The 15,875-nt window shown below is 42.6% G+C and overlaps 1 protein-coding gene across 1 annotated transcript; it reads left to right on the top strand.

The window, feature by feature from the left end:
* The first annotated feature begins 4,139 nt into the window (after nucleotides 1-4,139).
* Nucleotides 4,140-15,129, top strand: LOC116801667. The gene is given in 14 exon segments (XM_032722592.1): nucleotides 4,140-4,353; nucleotides 5,354-5,571; nucleotides 10,404-10,434; nucleotides 10,437-10,556; nucleotides 11,172-11,225; nucleotides 11,261-11,398; nucleotides 11,401-11,555; nucleotides 13,022-13,154; nucleotides 13,215-13,395; nucleotides 13,452-13,679; nucleotides 13,741-13,745; nucleotides 13,748-14,112; nucleotides 14,367-14,498; nucleotides 14,672-15,129. Coding segments are annotated over 14 exon segments (2,175 nt in total). The 3' UTR covers nucleotides 14,873-15,129.
* The last annotated feature ends 746 nt before the right edge of the window (nucleotides 15,130-15,875 follow it).

Here is a 15,875-nt window from a genome sequence, read left to right as displayed (position 1 = left end):
TTTGGCAGTGGGCAATATTTTTCTCTTTTCTCAATTTTTTGGTCGCTTTTCCGTTTGCCAGGCTTTTTGTTTTCGGTTCGATTTGGTTGGCCATCGGTTTTTGTGGTTAATTGAAATTTTTCATTTGGCCCGTTTTGGCCATCGCCTCGGCGGCCTTAAATTCATTTTGAATTGTTAGTTCTAAGCCCGGGAAATTCCCGGGCGAGTTCACAGCCTGCGCCAAAATATGCAATAAATTTGCAAAAGCACAGCGACAACAAAACTCTTTTCTGTCACTGGATTATGTAATTGCATATATGGAGCCATATATTTAAATTCGCACAGATAGCGAACGCATCGATTGGCAAAAAACAATTATCAATATTTAATTCGTTGGCGGTTTTTGTGGTCGGCAAATGCTAATGAAATATGAAAATCTGTTAGGGCTTAAAGCAATAACCACCCGTTCCAACTCAGCCAACTAGCCAAGTCAAGGATGCTGCATTAGCATGCAGCTAGGCAGCGAAGAGCCAGTTAAAATTAAATTCATTTAATTAAAGTTATAATTTCACACAACAAAATGGCAGGGGGAAAATCCATTTAGAGCGTGAAAAGAAACTTGCATTTTGCGAAACATTTCCTTAGTTCGTTTCCTTCACTTCACCTGCGTTCCTCTGCGCGCAGGATGTGTCCGGGCACCTGACCAACTTGCACAGCCCCTTATCCTTATCGTCCTGGCCCGGCCCCGACATTGGTAATTTAGAGAAAATTCTGGCCAAGAGGCGATAACGGGCACAAGAGGGGCACAGGAATTTTGTACTCGTTACTTGTATTGCCTTTTCGATTTGCACTTTACACGCTTTCATTACACTTCGTTTCCGTAGCTGGGAAAACGGCTGCGAGCGGGGCAAGATGGAAATACTTGACCCGAAACCGTTGCATTGTTAGCATTTAAACTGTTTCTTTGCCGTTGCGCTTCACTTGAACTGCACTCTCGAGAGATAGAGAGACAGTGGAGCTTCGACAAGTAGACCTTCATGCTTCGAAATATTTCAACTTGGATTTCTTAATCATTCTTTTTTTTTTTTATCAATTATTATAAGAGTGTCTATGTGTATGCAGCAATGTACCTAAATCTCACAAATTAATTTAAGATACCTTTAAACTTATCAGAATCAAACGTTTTGACTTAGTAATTTGAATTGAAATAATAACAATCTGCTACTATTACTGATCACTTAAACAGATTATGTTTCGAAGTGATACAAATTCGCAGTCCAAAGGTCTTAAGCCTTGCCTTATCACACTTCAGTGGCCTATAAAGTGGGGTTCCACTGTAGCTAGACGGAGGATTTGGCAAGTGAATGGGCGGTATTATCTAAATACCCAACAGCAACATTTTGCAGCTGCAGCCTCATAATCATCGACAGCCGAATCATCGCAACGAGCACTCATCTTAACGTCAGTGGAAATGATTGCTGCCCCCGGAAAATGCCACCCACTTTGAAGCAACCGACATGCTGCCTTGACACTTTAAGCTGCAATTTCGTTAAAATATTTCCAATCGATTTCGTTGGTTTATCGCCAAGTTTATTTCCACTTTCTTGTTGTTTGCCAGTTGTTCTACCCGCCTGCTGCCTGCTGCTTGCTGCCCCCCGTTGCCCTCCAAAGTGCAGCACATTTTCCTTTTCCACTCTGCCAGATCTTACGGAAATGAAATGTGTTTCTATTTTAGTTTCACAAGCTTTATTTTTTTGTTCGAGGAGTGTGTGTGTGTGCATTTACACGCTCGAGTGTTTGCCTCAAACTCGAAGAAGAGGTTTTGGCAAATACAAAATTGCAAAAAATGAAATGAAAAACCAAAAAATTGAAAATGCGGAAGAAGAAAACGGAGACTGCCTCTTCAGTTTATTTACAAATCATGAAAAAATTGCAATTTGCAATACCCTGAAAATGGCAAACACAAATATGTGGCGAACTCCAGGGGGCCTGGCCTCGGCCAAATGGCAAATGTCAAATGTTTGCACAAACTTTCCAGTCCCCGCCCACTCATCACATTTCTGCAGTGGCAATCTGCATAATTGTGCGGCAACCAAATGTTGCTGGGAAAACATTTTCCACCTAGCACACGCAGCAGCAAATGAGGTTTTCAAGGACAGCGACTACTGCTAATGCGCTGGTGTAGGAAAACCGATGTCCTGGCTAATTACCATGCAAATATTTACACATTTCCATGGACTGACAGAGGAATCTTGCCGAGCTTGTCGGATGCTTGTCAGATACCGTCAGATGTAACAAATGGTTATCAAGCATACGCAGTGTGTGCCGAGCACTTGATGAGCTGTGCGTAATTGTTTCTGACTCGGGCACTGAGTTCCCAGCAGGTGACAGATTGTGAATGCATTCATTCCAAAGCAATAGATCTGTGGGAATCTGGAAATCCCACTGCTATTGGACTACATGGAAAAATTATATATTAATGGAACAAAGAAAATTCGAATAACAAATCAAATTAGGTTATAAATAAATTTTGAAGTAATTGCTAAAAGAAACGAGAATTTCTGCAGATTATAAGCATGTTATGCTCAGAATTGTTTGGAAATCAGAATAGAATATATACTAAGGGTTGTGTAGACCTTTTCATTGTTAACCAGAGAATAAAGCATACGCCATGTATGCTGGCCAATTAATGTATTCAATGAACATGAATCATTAATTTGTGACAACCAACAGTTCGATTCTTTTGTTTCATTTTCAGATATATTTGAGTTCCAGATATCCTTTGGCACATTAAATTTCTCTCGAATCGTTTCTGGCTCAGTCGCAATTATTGATCACATCGCATTGTTAGTCAGCTGAGCGAGTGAAAGTCGCGAAAAGGGAAAACTCATTTGCATGGCTTATTCCCTTCGCAGCTCGAGCTGCCATGGGCCATAATGAAGTGGCACGATTTACGCCGGAGCCTTCATGTTGCCATTGTTTAGTTGGCTGCCAAGGACTTCAAGGACATCGCCTTGTTTCGCTATTCATTAAGGCAGCTGCTGGCCTTGATTGACGCGCCTCACTCGCGTTCGCCATTATTATTATTATTTAAATGTAAATAGGGGAGGTATGAAAAAAAATACGATCGTATGCCTGTATGTGCCCCATACTCGTACTGGCGTATAATTTGGCTTTAACATTGCCGGCCATTTAAAGTTCTTTATGCGGCGAGCACTTTTCATTAGCATGCAAGTGCAATTCGGTCTAGGCAAATTGCCCGCCAGCAGGCACCAGATGAAAGCATAAGACACAACTCTAAGCCACAGCTTGCAGAGGAGGAAAAGAATTTAAAAAACTTTAGCTAAAAATGCGCCACGCACTCCTCACTCATACATACGTACGAATGGACGGCCAGCCGTAAACCTTTTCGGTTCTTGGCCATATGTTGCCGCTGTGTTGGCCACTCCTGCAGCTTGTGGGCCACATTGCGGTCGGTTTGCTGGTCAGCAAGCCCGCCTGCGGTTCCTGCCCCCGTCCCGCTCCACCAAGTGATACCATTGGCAATGGCTGCGTGTGCTTGCGTGTGTGAGGCGTGTAAATTCCATTTCTGCGGACAGACACGCACGCACACAGACAAGCACGTAATCGCACAAATCTGCATTTTGCGTCTTGATTAGTGTTGCATACTTCAAAGAGCTGCGATTTCGGTGAAGTTTTTAGTGCTACTTGAGGTTTTGCTTGCGCAATTGAATGTAACAAATCACTAAATCATTACCTTTAGCAAGAGTAAATACATAAGTTAGTTTCTACTTTATTGAGGGACCAGTTATTTCATTAAAATATCCATGGTTTCGTTATATGTACCAATTATTAAACAACAATAGTCTTGGGTACCACCAACTTTGAAATTGCTTCAACTTTGGTTTTATGAACCCCGAAATCCAACGCTAATTTCATAACGTGACTTCCGAAGTAAAACTTTAATCACTTTATCAAAGCGTCGCCTCGTTCGCTTATTGGCCACCCGCCCGCAAAGCGTTTGAGAAGATAAATATCGGTTCATGGATTTTTAAATGCCATTGACTTTCGAGTAACTCGGGCTGGGGTAACATACCGCTTGAGTGTTTAATTGCCCTTCAGTGCCGAGCCATGTGTGTGGATCTGTGGGTAGGGATGCTATGATTTCTTTTTTTACGATTTTCGGGGGATCCCAGCAGGTTGTCGAGGCAATAAAATCGCCGCCAGCTGTGCACTCAAATGACCAGGAGCCGGACCAGAAGCAGAAGCAGAAGCACAGCACTGATTCCCCTGGCTCTGCGTTCTTGGTTCAATGGCACGGCGGAGTCTCCATCGGGCTCTCCTTTGGCTCGCCAGGAGCAAATCCCTTAATCTGTCTTTCAATTTCAAATAACCCAATGGTTAAGCACTCGCAACACTCGCACATTCACTGCCGCAGTGGCACACTGCCTGTCTCGACTGTCCATTTGTGTTACCACAAATGTGTCGTCCTGTGTCTCCAGCCCCCCTTAACCCTCACGGCCAACAGAATTTGCTGGCAGACCAATTGAATTGTTTCAATTGACACTTGGCCTGGTCCGGCTCAATTTCTGTCGACTGTGGATCTGTGGACCTTTAGCTTCGTTTCGGCTTTGTTCGCTTTCATAATGAAAGTCAGTCGTTTGGCCGCATTGTTGTCGCTAATTTGTGGGACCGCTAATTGGCCACAGCCAGGGGTTGACCCAGATCACTGCGAGAAATGGGGAACAGAATGGAAACCAAATGCAATTCGAGCATCGTCTCAGCTCGTGGCAATCTCAGCATAGTTTCTAGTCATATGATTGAAATTTGAATAAAAATATATGCCCTAAAGTGCCCACTCAATGCACTTTGAACTTTGGAGTTTATTATATTATCCAGCTTACTCTATTACCATTATACTTTGGCCCAGTGTCCACAACTGATTACCAGCCGAAAGATGCTTTATCATATAGGTATATTTAAGTTTTACTAAACTACAGCTTTCCACTTGACTTACCCGAGGCAGCCATAGTCAAGTTCTTGTTTGTTTACTGAATTATGCAAATATCGTAATGTGGTGTGTGCGTTTCATTAGGCTAATGACTAAGCAAATACTGCCCGTTTGCAGTTTGCGATAATAGGTCCTATCGGAGGTTTTCAATTACAGTTCGAGTTAAAATCAATTTACGGGTCAATCGAAGCGGTCATTAAAAGCCAGTCGTATAAAAGCATGAAATCTTGGAAAATGTAATCGAAAGGCAGCCGAGATGTTGTTGCAACCGCTGGTGATGCATTTAAGCCAATTGCTTCGGCTATAGGTAAGGCAACACAACGCCTTAGACTTTCCAGCCAACTTAAGCCAATTCCATTCTAGTCGGTCAATACTTTGCTGAACTTCCATCGATTTTGATTGTCTACAATAACTCGGCCTCCACAACTCCGCTTCAGCTGGAGTATTTAAGTGCTTTGGAATTAGTTCTTCGGGAATTGAGTCAGCCAATTAGGTTGCAATGGATTAATGTGGCATTCTTGAAGGATTTGAAGGATCTGGAGGATCAAGTTATGGGTGCTCTGAATAGCAGCGTCACAGAGGTAAGTTTTTGATTCTAACGCTGCATTCTTGTAGAGACATCTTAAAAAGCTTTGTAATTTTTTAATTTCTATGTTTATCAGTAGACATTCCACAGTCTTCGGTGGAGACGTGTTCTTCAAGCTACGAATAGCAAGTTCTAAAACTAAACAGTATTGAAAGTTAACACAAATGTAAAGTGCAGTTTGCACAACTAACAATATTGATATAGTAATTATTTACTAAAATAATAATTATTCCATATTGTTCTGGTAATTGTTATATGTGGACTTAGAACAATGAATCAAAACGACATACGTTCTCAGCGACAATGTGAACAAGACGAGCGCCGGCGCTCTTTACAACGCAACAATGCATACTTTTCTTTCGTCTCACCGCAAATCGGTGATCGAGCACCCTCACTTTCAACTAACTCGAAACTTTGCCCTCAAGCGAACGACAGACCGCGTTCTTGCTCTCCCTCTCTGCCTGCTTCGGCTCACAAGTCGTGGAGCGAAGAGACCGCCTCTCCTACCCCGCTCCTCTCGCAGCGCCAAACGACCGTCCCGGGTAACTGTAACACTGCAATAACGAGTGCAGTGACCTCACTGGCAACTGCCACAACATCAACTTCGTCAGCGGCCCAACTAATTATCGCTGTGCCAGCTGTAAATAATTCAGCAGCACTGACCGTTTGCAACAACAATAATGCACGTAAAGAAGAATCAAAAACAAAAGCAGAGCGATTTCGACTGTGCAGACTGGCATGGATCGCTACATCCAAATCAAGAGAAAGCTCAGGCCCTCAAAACATAAGGCAGGTAATCAACCCAAAATCAATCGAACCAACAACGGCAATGAAAACTCTGCAGTAAATAATTCAAACCGATATGCTATCTTGGCTGATTCTGCGACCGAACAACCCAACGAAAAAACGGTAGGGGAGCCAAAAAAGACCAGGCCTCCACCAATTTTCATACGAGAACAAAGTACAAATGCACTTGTAATAAACTCGTTGCTTTGATTGGTGACAGCAAGTTCCACATTATCCCACTTAAAAAAGGAAATATTCATGAAATAAAACTACAGATCCAAACAGAAGCAGACCACCGTATAAGTGACTAAATACCTAAATGATGCTGGTAAAAACTAACACACATACCAATTAAAAAGTTGCAAAGGCTACAGGTAGTACTTAAGGGCATTGAAGCAACAGTGACACCAGCTGAGATAATTGAGGCTCTGAAGGCCAAAAACTTTTCTGCAAAGACAGTTATTAATATTTTAAACAAAGACAAAGTTCCGCAGCCACTATTCCAAAATAGAACTCGAACCAGAGCTCCAGGCACTAAAGAAAAACGAAGTGCACCCAATATACAATTACAGTACTTGCTACATCGGAGGATCACCGTGGAGGAGCCGCACAAACGTATCAATCCAGTTCAATGTACTAATTGCCAAGAATAACGGCCACACCAAGGCATTACTGCACCCTTAAGTCCGTATGTGTGTCTGTAGCGAACCTCATACTACCGCAAACTGCCCCAAAACAAGGACGATAAGTCTGTGAAGAAATGCAGTAACTGCGGGGAAAAACATACTGCAAACTACAGAGGCTGTGTGGTGTACAAAGAATTGAAGACCGCCTAAACAAACGTATTGCCACAGCACCACATACATACAACAAAGTCAATTTCTACTCACCGCAACCGATTCTTCAACCACCCCTAACTGTCCCAAACACTACTCCAACAATTTCCTTCGCTAGCGCCCTAAAATCCGGACTAGAAGTGCCCGCCCCACCGACAAGAACTGCTCATCGAAATAACCCGACAAACATCCAAAAAACACAACAAAGTGGCATCGAAGCTATGATGCTATCCCTACAGCAAAGCATGAAAGACTTCATGACGATCATGCAAAATACTTTGCAAGAGCTCATGAAAACAAATATCCTGATTCAACTTCTTGTATCTTCAAAATCCCATAATGGCTTCCCTACGGATATCTCTGTGAACGCAATGCGTTTCACGGCATACACAAGAGCTCACACCAGTTCATTACGAAAAAACATCGGACGTATGCTACTATCAGAAACGCACCTCACAAATAAAAACAATTTCATATACCACGATACTTGTTCTATGTACAAATCATCCAGATGGTAAAGCTCAGGAGGCACTGGAATACTCATCAGAAATCGCATAAAACACCACCACTTAAACAATTTTGACAAAAACTACTTACAATCTACGTCCATAGCCTACAACTCCAACAATGGTCAACGACTCTAGCCGCAGTCTACTGCCCACCTGCGCTTTCCAATCTTGAGGATCATCATGGAATCTTTAACACACTAGGTGACAGTTCATCGCAGCGGTGTGACTATTAACCGCAAGCACACCCATTGGGATCTCGAACTTGGTCGCCAAAGGGTAAGCAATGTACAATGCGCTTACGAAGCCAGAAAACAAAGCTAGACTATGTATCCCCGGGTAAGCCTACATACTGGCCAGCAGACCCAAGAAAAATCCCAGACCTGATCGATTTTGCAATTACTAAACATGTCCCCCGCAACATGGTCACCGCCGAAGCACTAGCAATTTATCAAGATCACTCACCTGTTTTCTAAAATATGCTAACTCGCCCCCACATCGTCGACCCACCGTATAGACTCACAAATTTAGAACAACTGGCCAAGGTATCAAAAGTATGTCTGTTCACACATAGAACTAACGACGGCATTATCTTCAAAGGAGGATATAGACAAGTCAACGAAACTCTTTGAAAACATTTTAGTCTCGGCTGCAAAGGCTTCAACCCCGCCAGTGACGTATGCAAAACCAAACTACATCAAAAACTAATCGCCGAAATCGAGCGGCTGGTATTAGATAACGACGCCTACGAAGGATTGGCAGTCTAATAGATCACCAATTACTAAGCACATGCTTAAGATAGCCACACGCAGGCTTACCAATGCTCTCAAACAAGAGGAAAAAACAGCCAACGTTCATATATCGAGCAACTCTCTCCCACCAGCACTAAGTACCTCTTTGGAGAGCTCACAGAAACCTAAAGACTCCAATAAGCGCCAATTATCCACTCCGAAGTCCCTCTGCCACTTGGTTTCGAAGTGATGAAGAAAGAGCCAGTGCTTTCGCTGACCATTTACAAAATGTATTCCGACCAAATTCCCTCTACCAACACATTATTCTCCCTCCTTTAATAGCACCAATCTAGATCCTCAAGAACCCTTTGAATTCCGACCAGTGAACTAGCAAAGGTTATCAAAGAGCAACTGAACCCAAGAAAATCGCCTGCTACGACCTAATAACTCCAAGAATGCTCATCGAACTCCCAAAGTGTGCTTATTCTTCACATCTGCCTGTTGTTCAACGCAATCGCCAAGCTTGGATACTTCCCTCAAAAATGGAAAAAAGTCGACCATAGTAATGATTCCAAAGCCAGGAAAAGATAAAACGCAGCCATCATCATATAGACCGATAAGCTTTTAACATGTCTTTCAAAGCTGTTGAAAAAAATGCTACTCCTTCGGATTAGCCCTCATCTTAGAATAAACAACACACTTCCAACACATCAATTTGGCTTTAGAGAAAAACATGGAACCATCGAACAGGTCAAACCGAATCACGTCAGAAATTCGTACTGCTTTTGAACATCGAGAATACTGCACAGCCATTTTTCTAGACGTCGCGCAGGCATTTGACAGGAGTGGGCTCGATGGACTTTTGTTTAAAATAATCAAGCTGTTGCCCCAAAACACACATAAGCTACTGAAGTCATACCTATATAACAGAGTGTTTGCAATAAGATGCGATACAAGCACTTCACGCGATTGCGCAATCGAAGCTGGAGTTCCGCAAGGCCATTGTACTGGGTCAATCTTATACACCCTGTATACGGCGGATTTTCCCCATAGACTACATCTAACAACCTCCACGTTCCTGATGATACCGCGATACTCAGTCGCTCGAAATGCCCAATAAAAGCCACGGCACTCCTATCCCGACACTTAACATCTGTAGAACGATGGCTTGCCGACTGGAGAATTTCAATAAAATTTCAAAAATGCAAGCAGGTTACCTTTACCTTAAACAAACAAAACATGCCCACCACTGGTCTTGAATAACATATGCATTCCACAAGCCGACGAGGGTAACATATCTGGGAGTTCATCTGGACAGGCGGCTCACTTGGCGCAAACATATAGAAGCCAAATCGAAACATCTTAAACTTAAAGCAAGGAACCTCCACTGGCTCATAAATGCTCCGCTCTCCACTTAGTCTGGAGTTCAAAGCTCTTCTATACAACTCCGTCTTAAAACCTATCTGGACTTATGGCTCCGAGCTTGGGGTCACGCATCCAGAAGTAACATAGACATTATTCAGCGAGCACAGACAAGAATATTCTGAGGAATTATCACTGGAGCGCCGTATGGTACCTTCGAAACGAAAACATACACAGAGACCTAAAAAATCAAATTAGTAATCGAAGTAATAGCTGAGAAAAAAACGAAGTATAACGAAAAGCTGACCACCCATACAAATCCCCTCGCAAGAAAACTAATCCGAGTATGCAGTCAAAGCCGGCTGCACCGCAACGACCTCCCAGCCCAGCAATAACTTATTAGGGCATTAATGAAAAAAAAAAAAAAAAAAAAAAAAAAAAAAAAAAACTATCACTAAGTGAAAGTTAATTAAGTTAGATTAAGATTTGAACACTTATTGTTAGTCTCTTAACACAAAGGGAAGTTCAATTAAATAATAAAAAAAATTTAAAAAAAAAAAAAAAAAAAAAAAAAAAAAAAAAATGTATCATGGCTTTCTTATTTAGGGATTCATACGATCTTATACGCAGACGCAGCACTTATTCACGCCCGATACTACGCCACTCGCAATGCAAATGTGCGACTCAAGGACAAGCGATATTTGTTCCTGTGCGAGGACGAAAGCCCTGCGGAATTGCTCTGCATGGATATACTGCAGTGTGAGTACGGCTTATAGTTGCTCATAAAGACACTATGAATAAGCCGTTTCAATTGAGTGTTCCTGTCATGTTCCACGCGGTTCATGCTACCCCGTCAGCATCAATTTAATTAGCTAAAGCGGTGGCTTTCCGCCACCTCCCTGGGGGCGTGGCAAAACAACTCAAACTTGAAAAGTTTCCTTTGGGCCGCCAACGAGCGGCGAGCCTCGCGTAAACATGGTGGTGAAACAGCCGCAGGAACATTCGTGGCCAGTTGATCAAACTTCAGCACTTGACAATAATTTCAACACTCCACAGTGCCGTGTTCGATTGTAAACTTGGGCAATTTGGACATGGAGAGTTGATTTGTTCATTGTTTCTGACTGGCTGACTGGTTATCACATTCACTGAATTAATTGATAATGAAATGTGGTCTTCAGACACAAATACTTATGACTATAACACCATTCAAGGAGCTCAGATTCTGATTTATATTCTTATAAATAATACCTTAATACTAGGTAAACCTTATTCGATATCTTTCCATTCTAAAAGAAATCCGTGTTCTTTTTATATCCCCTGCCCGATTGTTTTTTCTGCTTGTCCGACATCGGGAAATCGCTGTAATGCGCTTAGTCTACCCTCACCATCTGATGATCCGACCTGGAAACGAAAACGGAGGCAGGAGCAGTGCCAACAGGACCCACAACAGGACCCCAAACCAGAGGACCCCAGGCGCGGAGGAGGCGCATCGGTAAACACGAGAAACAAGGACGACGGCGAAGGAGGAGCAGGAGCCAAAACCACTTCGTCCTACCGCGACATCAATTTCGAGCTGTGGACACAAAAGTTTGTCGGTGCCGTTGTAATTTGGATGCCCTGCTCCTGGACGCATTCTTGCCGAACGAAACTTTTGCCAACCGGGTCGAACTTTATCCCAACAAGCTGCTCAATCTGCAGCGCCGCAGCCTGCTCGTTGGCTCCATTACTTATGTCCCATATACGATTACTAATTATGTGGTAAGTAATTGCCGGTTAAGTTTATATTTATCGTTTGTTGTTGCCTATGCAGCACTGAGAGAAATCGCATTCGTTTTATATCGCCAAAATAGTAAAGCAAGGATTCGAAAAATAGTGAGCAATTCTAGGTTACTTTTAAAAATTTTCTAAACTATAGTAAATTTTAGTTAAATTAAATTAAATTTTAAAAAATATTATTATTATGTAAAATTTAATTTTGAGTTTTTGCAATTTATATAAATATGTATTTCGTTGCTCTAACTGGTAATGTTGTGTAGTTATTTCCCAGAAGGGAAATACAAAGTGGTCAGGTTTTTTTCCGTGCCTTCTTGATGTCCAGCCAGCTTTACCAAAATGCCAGAGATTTGCACGCCAACATTAAGCAAAGCCAATTGGTCGTCCTTGCTCCCATTTACCTCACCCCGCCTCGCCCCTCATCAGCTTCCAGAATGTTGAGGACTCCTCATCTTCATCAGACTCATTCACATCGTTGTCTTTGGATTAGTCGGACTCACTGTGCGAACTCATCGTGAATAAATGTTCAGTGGGTGGCCCCATTGGCCAAATTTGTATGTTTGCGTGTATGTGCGAGGATTGTGGGTGTTTGTGTGGGTGCTTAGTTATTTTCCTTTGTTGTCCTTGCGGGCAACGACTTCGGCAACTAAAATGTAAGCACATGTTGTGCTGCGGTGCCAAGTCCGTGGTAATCACTGCTGGGAGTTGCCAGGACTCGTCTCTATGAATTGTCCAAGCGCAAAAGGCACTGTATCTGTAAAACTGCAAAAATGGCATTTAATCACTAATAAAAAATGTATTCCGTCCTATGCTTAGGTATTTTTACACCTAAAATTACATTTAAATTTGTATTACTTTGCTAATTAGATTATTGAGTGACTATTATTATTCTAGCTAATACTTAAAAGTAACTCAATTACAACATTACCATCTAATCTTGTTCAGGTATTTTTTCAGACTGAGTACTTATCCCTGTTATCCCATTGTTACCACAGAAAGGACAAAAAAGAAAGGAGCTTTTGTTGTCATTTGGCAAAAGTTTTGTTCGCACTCAATTGTTTGCCTAAGGACATTTGCACATTTGTGAACACACGCACGCCCAGCCAAACACTAACACCAACACCAATGCCTTACTCACACTCACTCACACTTATTCACACTCACGGAGAGGCAAACAGCCACAAGCATGTGAGTGTGGTTTTGTTTGGGGCTTGGCTTTGGATCCTGCTCAGCCCCAACATGATTTAAATTACGTGTTTCCATTTAATTGCCGCCCGACGAGCCAAGTGTCGATGTCCATTTGAATGCTACTTTGTGTTCCCAACTGGAGATTGGGTTTTTGCTGGTCTGGAGCTGGCAATGGGCGTGGGCTACAACCAGACCATTAACGAAATTAGCAAAGGCACTTTAATTGTCGTAATAGTTAACCAATAAACGTTAACCCATTGCAGCCCGCTGGCGAGGGCGACGTAGATCCCATCCATCCGCACTTGGCCAATCGTTCGCTCACCTTCGACGGCGCCGAGGCAAATGTGATGAAGACCTTCTGCCAGGTGCACAATTGCCACCTGAGGGTAGAGGCCTGTAAGTCATTGTAATTAATCAAAAATATAAAACATATATGTAACATTGAATTCCTTACAGATGGAGCCGACAACTGGGGCGGAATTTACGACAATGAATCCAGCGATGGCATGCTGGGGGATATCTACGAGCAGCGCGTGGAAATGGCCATTGGATGCATCTACAATTGGTATGATGGAATCACGGAGACCTCGCACACCATAGCCCGTTCTTCGGTGACCATCCTGGGTCCTGCTCCAGCGTGGGTTTCACTTTGCCTAAGTGATACCATAAAGTAAAATTTAGTTTATGTTTTAGGCCCCTACCCAGCTGGCGCACTAATATTATGCCCTTTAATAATCGAACTTGGCTGATGCTTATCTCAACTTTAGTGATTTGCGGCACCTTTTTGTACTTCATGAAGTATGTCAGTTATCGCCTACGCTTTTCTGGAACCCAGGTTAAGTTTCATCATAGCAGAAAGCTCGAGAAATCCATGCTGGATATATTTGCTCTATTTATTCAGCAGCCATCGGCTCCTCTGAGGTAGAACTTGAAATTAATATTAAATTAAGGATTACTATTATTTTCTACTTGCTCCTTTTAGCTTCGATCGTTTGCCCCTCGATTTTTCCTAGCCACAATTTTATGTGCCACAATTACTTTGGAGAACATTTACAGTGGGCAACTCAAGTCGATGCTGACCTTTCCCTTCTACTCCGCACCCGTGGATACGATCGAGAAATGGGCCCAGACGGGCTGGAAGTGGTCAGCTCCATCCATTATCTGGGTGCACACGGTGCAGAGTTCCGATCTGGAAACGGAGCAGATTCTGGCCCGGAACTTTGAGGTGCACGACTACAGCTACTTGTCGAATGTCAGTTTCATGCCCAATTATGGATTCGGGATCGAGCGTTTGTCTTCGGGATCTCTTTCCGTGGGCGATTATGTGTCCAAAGAGGCCTTGGAAAATCGTATTGTAAATATTAAATTTTTCTTATGATTATACTAGTTACTCATAGATATGTTAGATTTTATTTTTGATCAGGATCTGTCGATCCGGCAATGTCCGTCAGTCTGTCCGTATGACCGGTCGACAATAATTGGTACCCACAATTTTGGTTGTATCATTTTTCTCCCCCGCACTCTGAAATGCTGAGTAAAAGGTATCTGATAGTCGAGGAAATCTACCACATCGTTATCTCTTGTTTTAAAGTCCGGTTTCTGTTTTAGGTTTTGCACGATGATCTGTATTTTGATTATACGCGGGCTGTTTCGATAAGAGGCTGGATCTTAATGCCTGAATTGAACAAACATATAAGAACCTGTCAGGAAACTGGACTATATTTTCACTGGGAGCTAGAGGTAATTATTTGTTCAACTCTAAGAATTTTCCAAGCCTAGTTCTTCTTAGACGTATATAATTTTATAAGTTAATCATAATAAGATTAAGTTTTTTTTAAGAAAGTTTACATCTATTCCCCTTTGATTGGAACCCGTAGAAATGTTACATATTTCATAGTCCTTTTTCCCTTCAGTTTATTGACAAGTACATGGACAAGAAGAAGCAAGAAGTGCTGATGGATCTGGCAAATGGGCACAAGGTCAAGGCAGCTCCCCGGGCATTGGATGTGCGCAACATAGCCGGCGCCCTCTTCGTCCTGGCCTTTGGCGTCGCGTTTGCGGGCTGTGCCCTGGTGGTAGAGTTGCTGATCCACCGAATGGATTTAAGCAAATAATTTGGCCATTAAAATGATGCGCAGCCAGTGGAAAGGGAATCACTTCATCCTTGGGTTTGCAGCGCACGTGTCGCTGCAAACATCAAAATCGCATTCTGCACGACACGCGAAAGCCACAAAAACCCCGCATGACTGGGACCTAAAGTGTGGAGTACACTGGGCGAAATGGGGTAAAAAAACGTAGAATTATATTCTTTCAATAGTAGGGATATAGCGTAAAATTTACGTATTCCACTTCAAATTTGTAGATCAATTGCTCATTTTGTAATTAGATTGCAAACTAAGAAGCCATTTGAAGTACTTGGCTACCAATCTTAGTATTATTAGTCGCTATACCGCGTTTAACTACGTTTTAGATTTTTTCTAGTAGAAGTACTTAATATATTTGTAGTGTTCCTTTAAGAACGAGATATACTAGTTATTTCTATCACAATTTATTTTAAGCATATAGAAAAATGATAGACCTTACACCAGAACCAGCTAATAAAATATCCCCCTAGATTGCAAAAACGTCCTTTTGCTCAGTTAAATTCAAATGTTAGGAAGAATTTCTTTCAGTGATCGCTGGCAGTTCCCATGGCAGAAATATGACGGCAGCTTGCAGCCCGAAATCGACCATTGGCATTGTTGGTCTGGGATGGATAAGCGACACGGCCGAGTGGCCAACTGAAAAGTGAAAAGTGGATGCATCTCCCCGTGAAAGGGAGCTTCGAGCAGTGGACACCGGGATCGGGAGTGGGGCGAAGTGGGCTGTGTGGCTCGTTTTGCGGCACTATCTGCTGCACTTGCCACGGAAATGCGGGCGGATTGGGGGATTGTGGACATGCAAGCGGAAAATGACTTCTGCCCTGTATGCTGCGGTAATTGGAAAAGCGTTTAGTACTAGACGAACGCAATTTCGTCGCCGGCAAACATTTTTAATGATGCCCTTAATTATCGCTGTGGGAAATTATTCATTATCACTAATTTGCCGTAGCTCACACTCGCCACTCGCAAGCACCTG

This window comes from Drosophila sechellia, chromosome 3R (assembly GCF_004382195.2).
Source record: "Drosophila sechellia strain sech25 chromosome 3R, ASM438219v1, whole genome shotgun sequence".
In the NCBI taxonomy this organism is placed as follows: Eukaryota; Metazoa; Arthropoda; class Insecta; order Diptera; family Drosophilidae; genus Drosophila; species Drosophila sechellia.
Note: the sequence above shows the minus strand (reverse complement) of the source record. Positions and strands in the feature narration are given on the sequence as shown.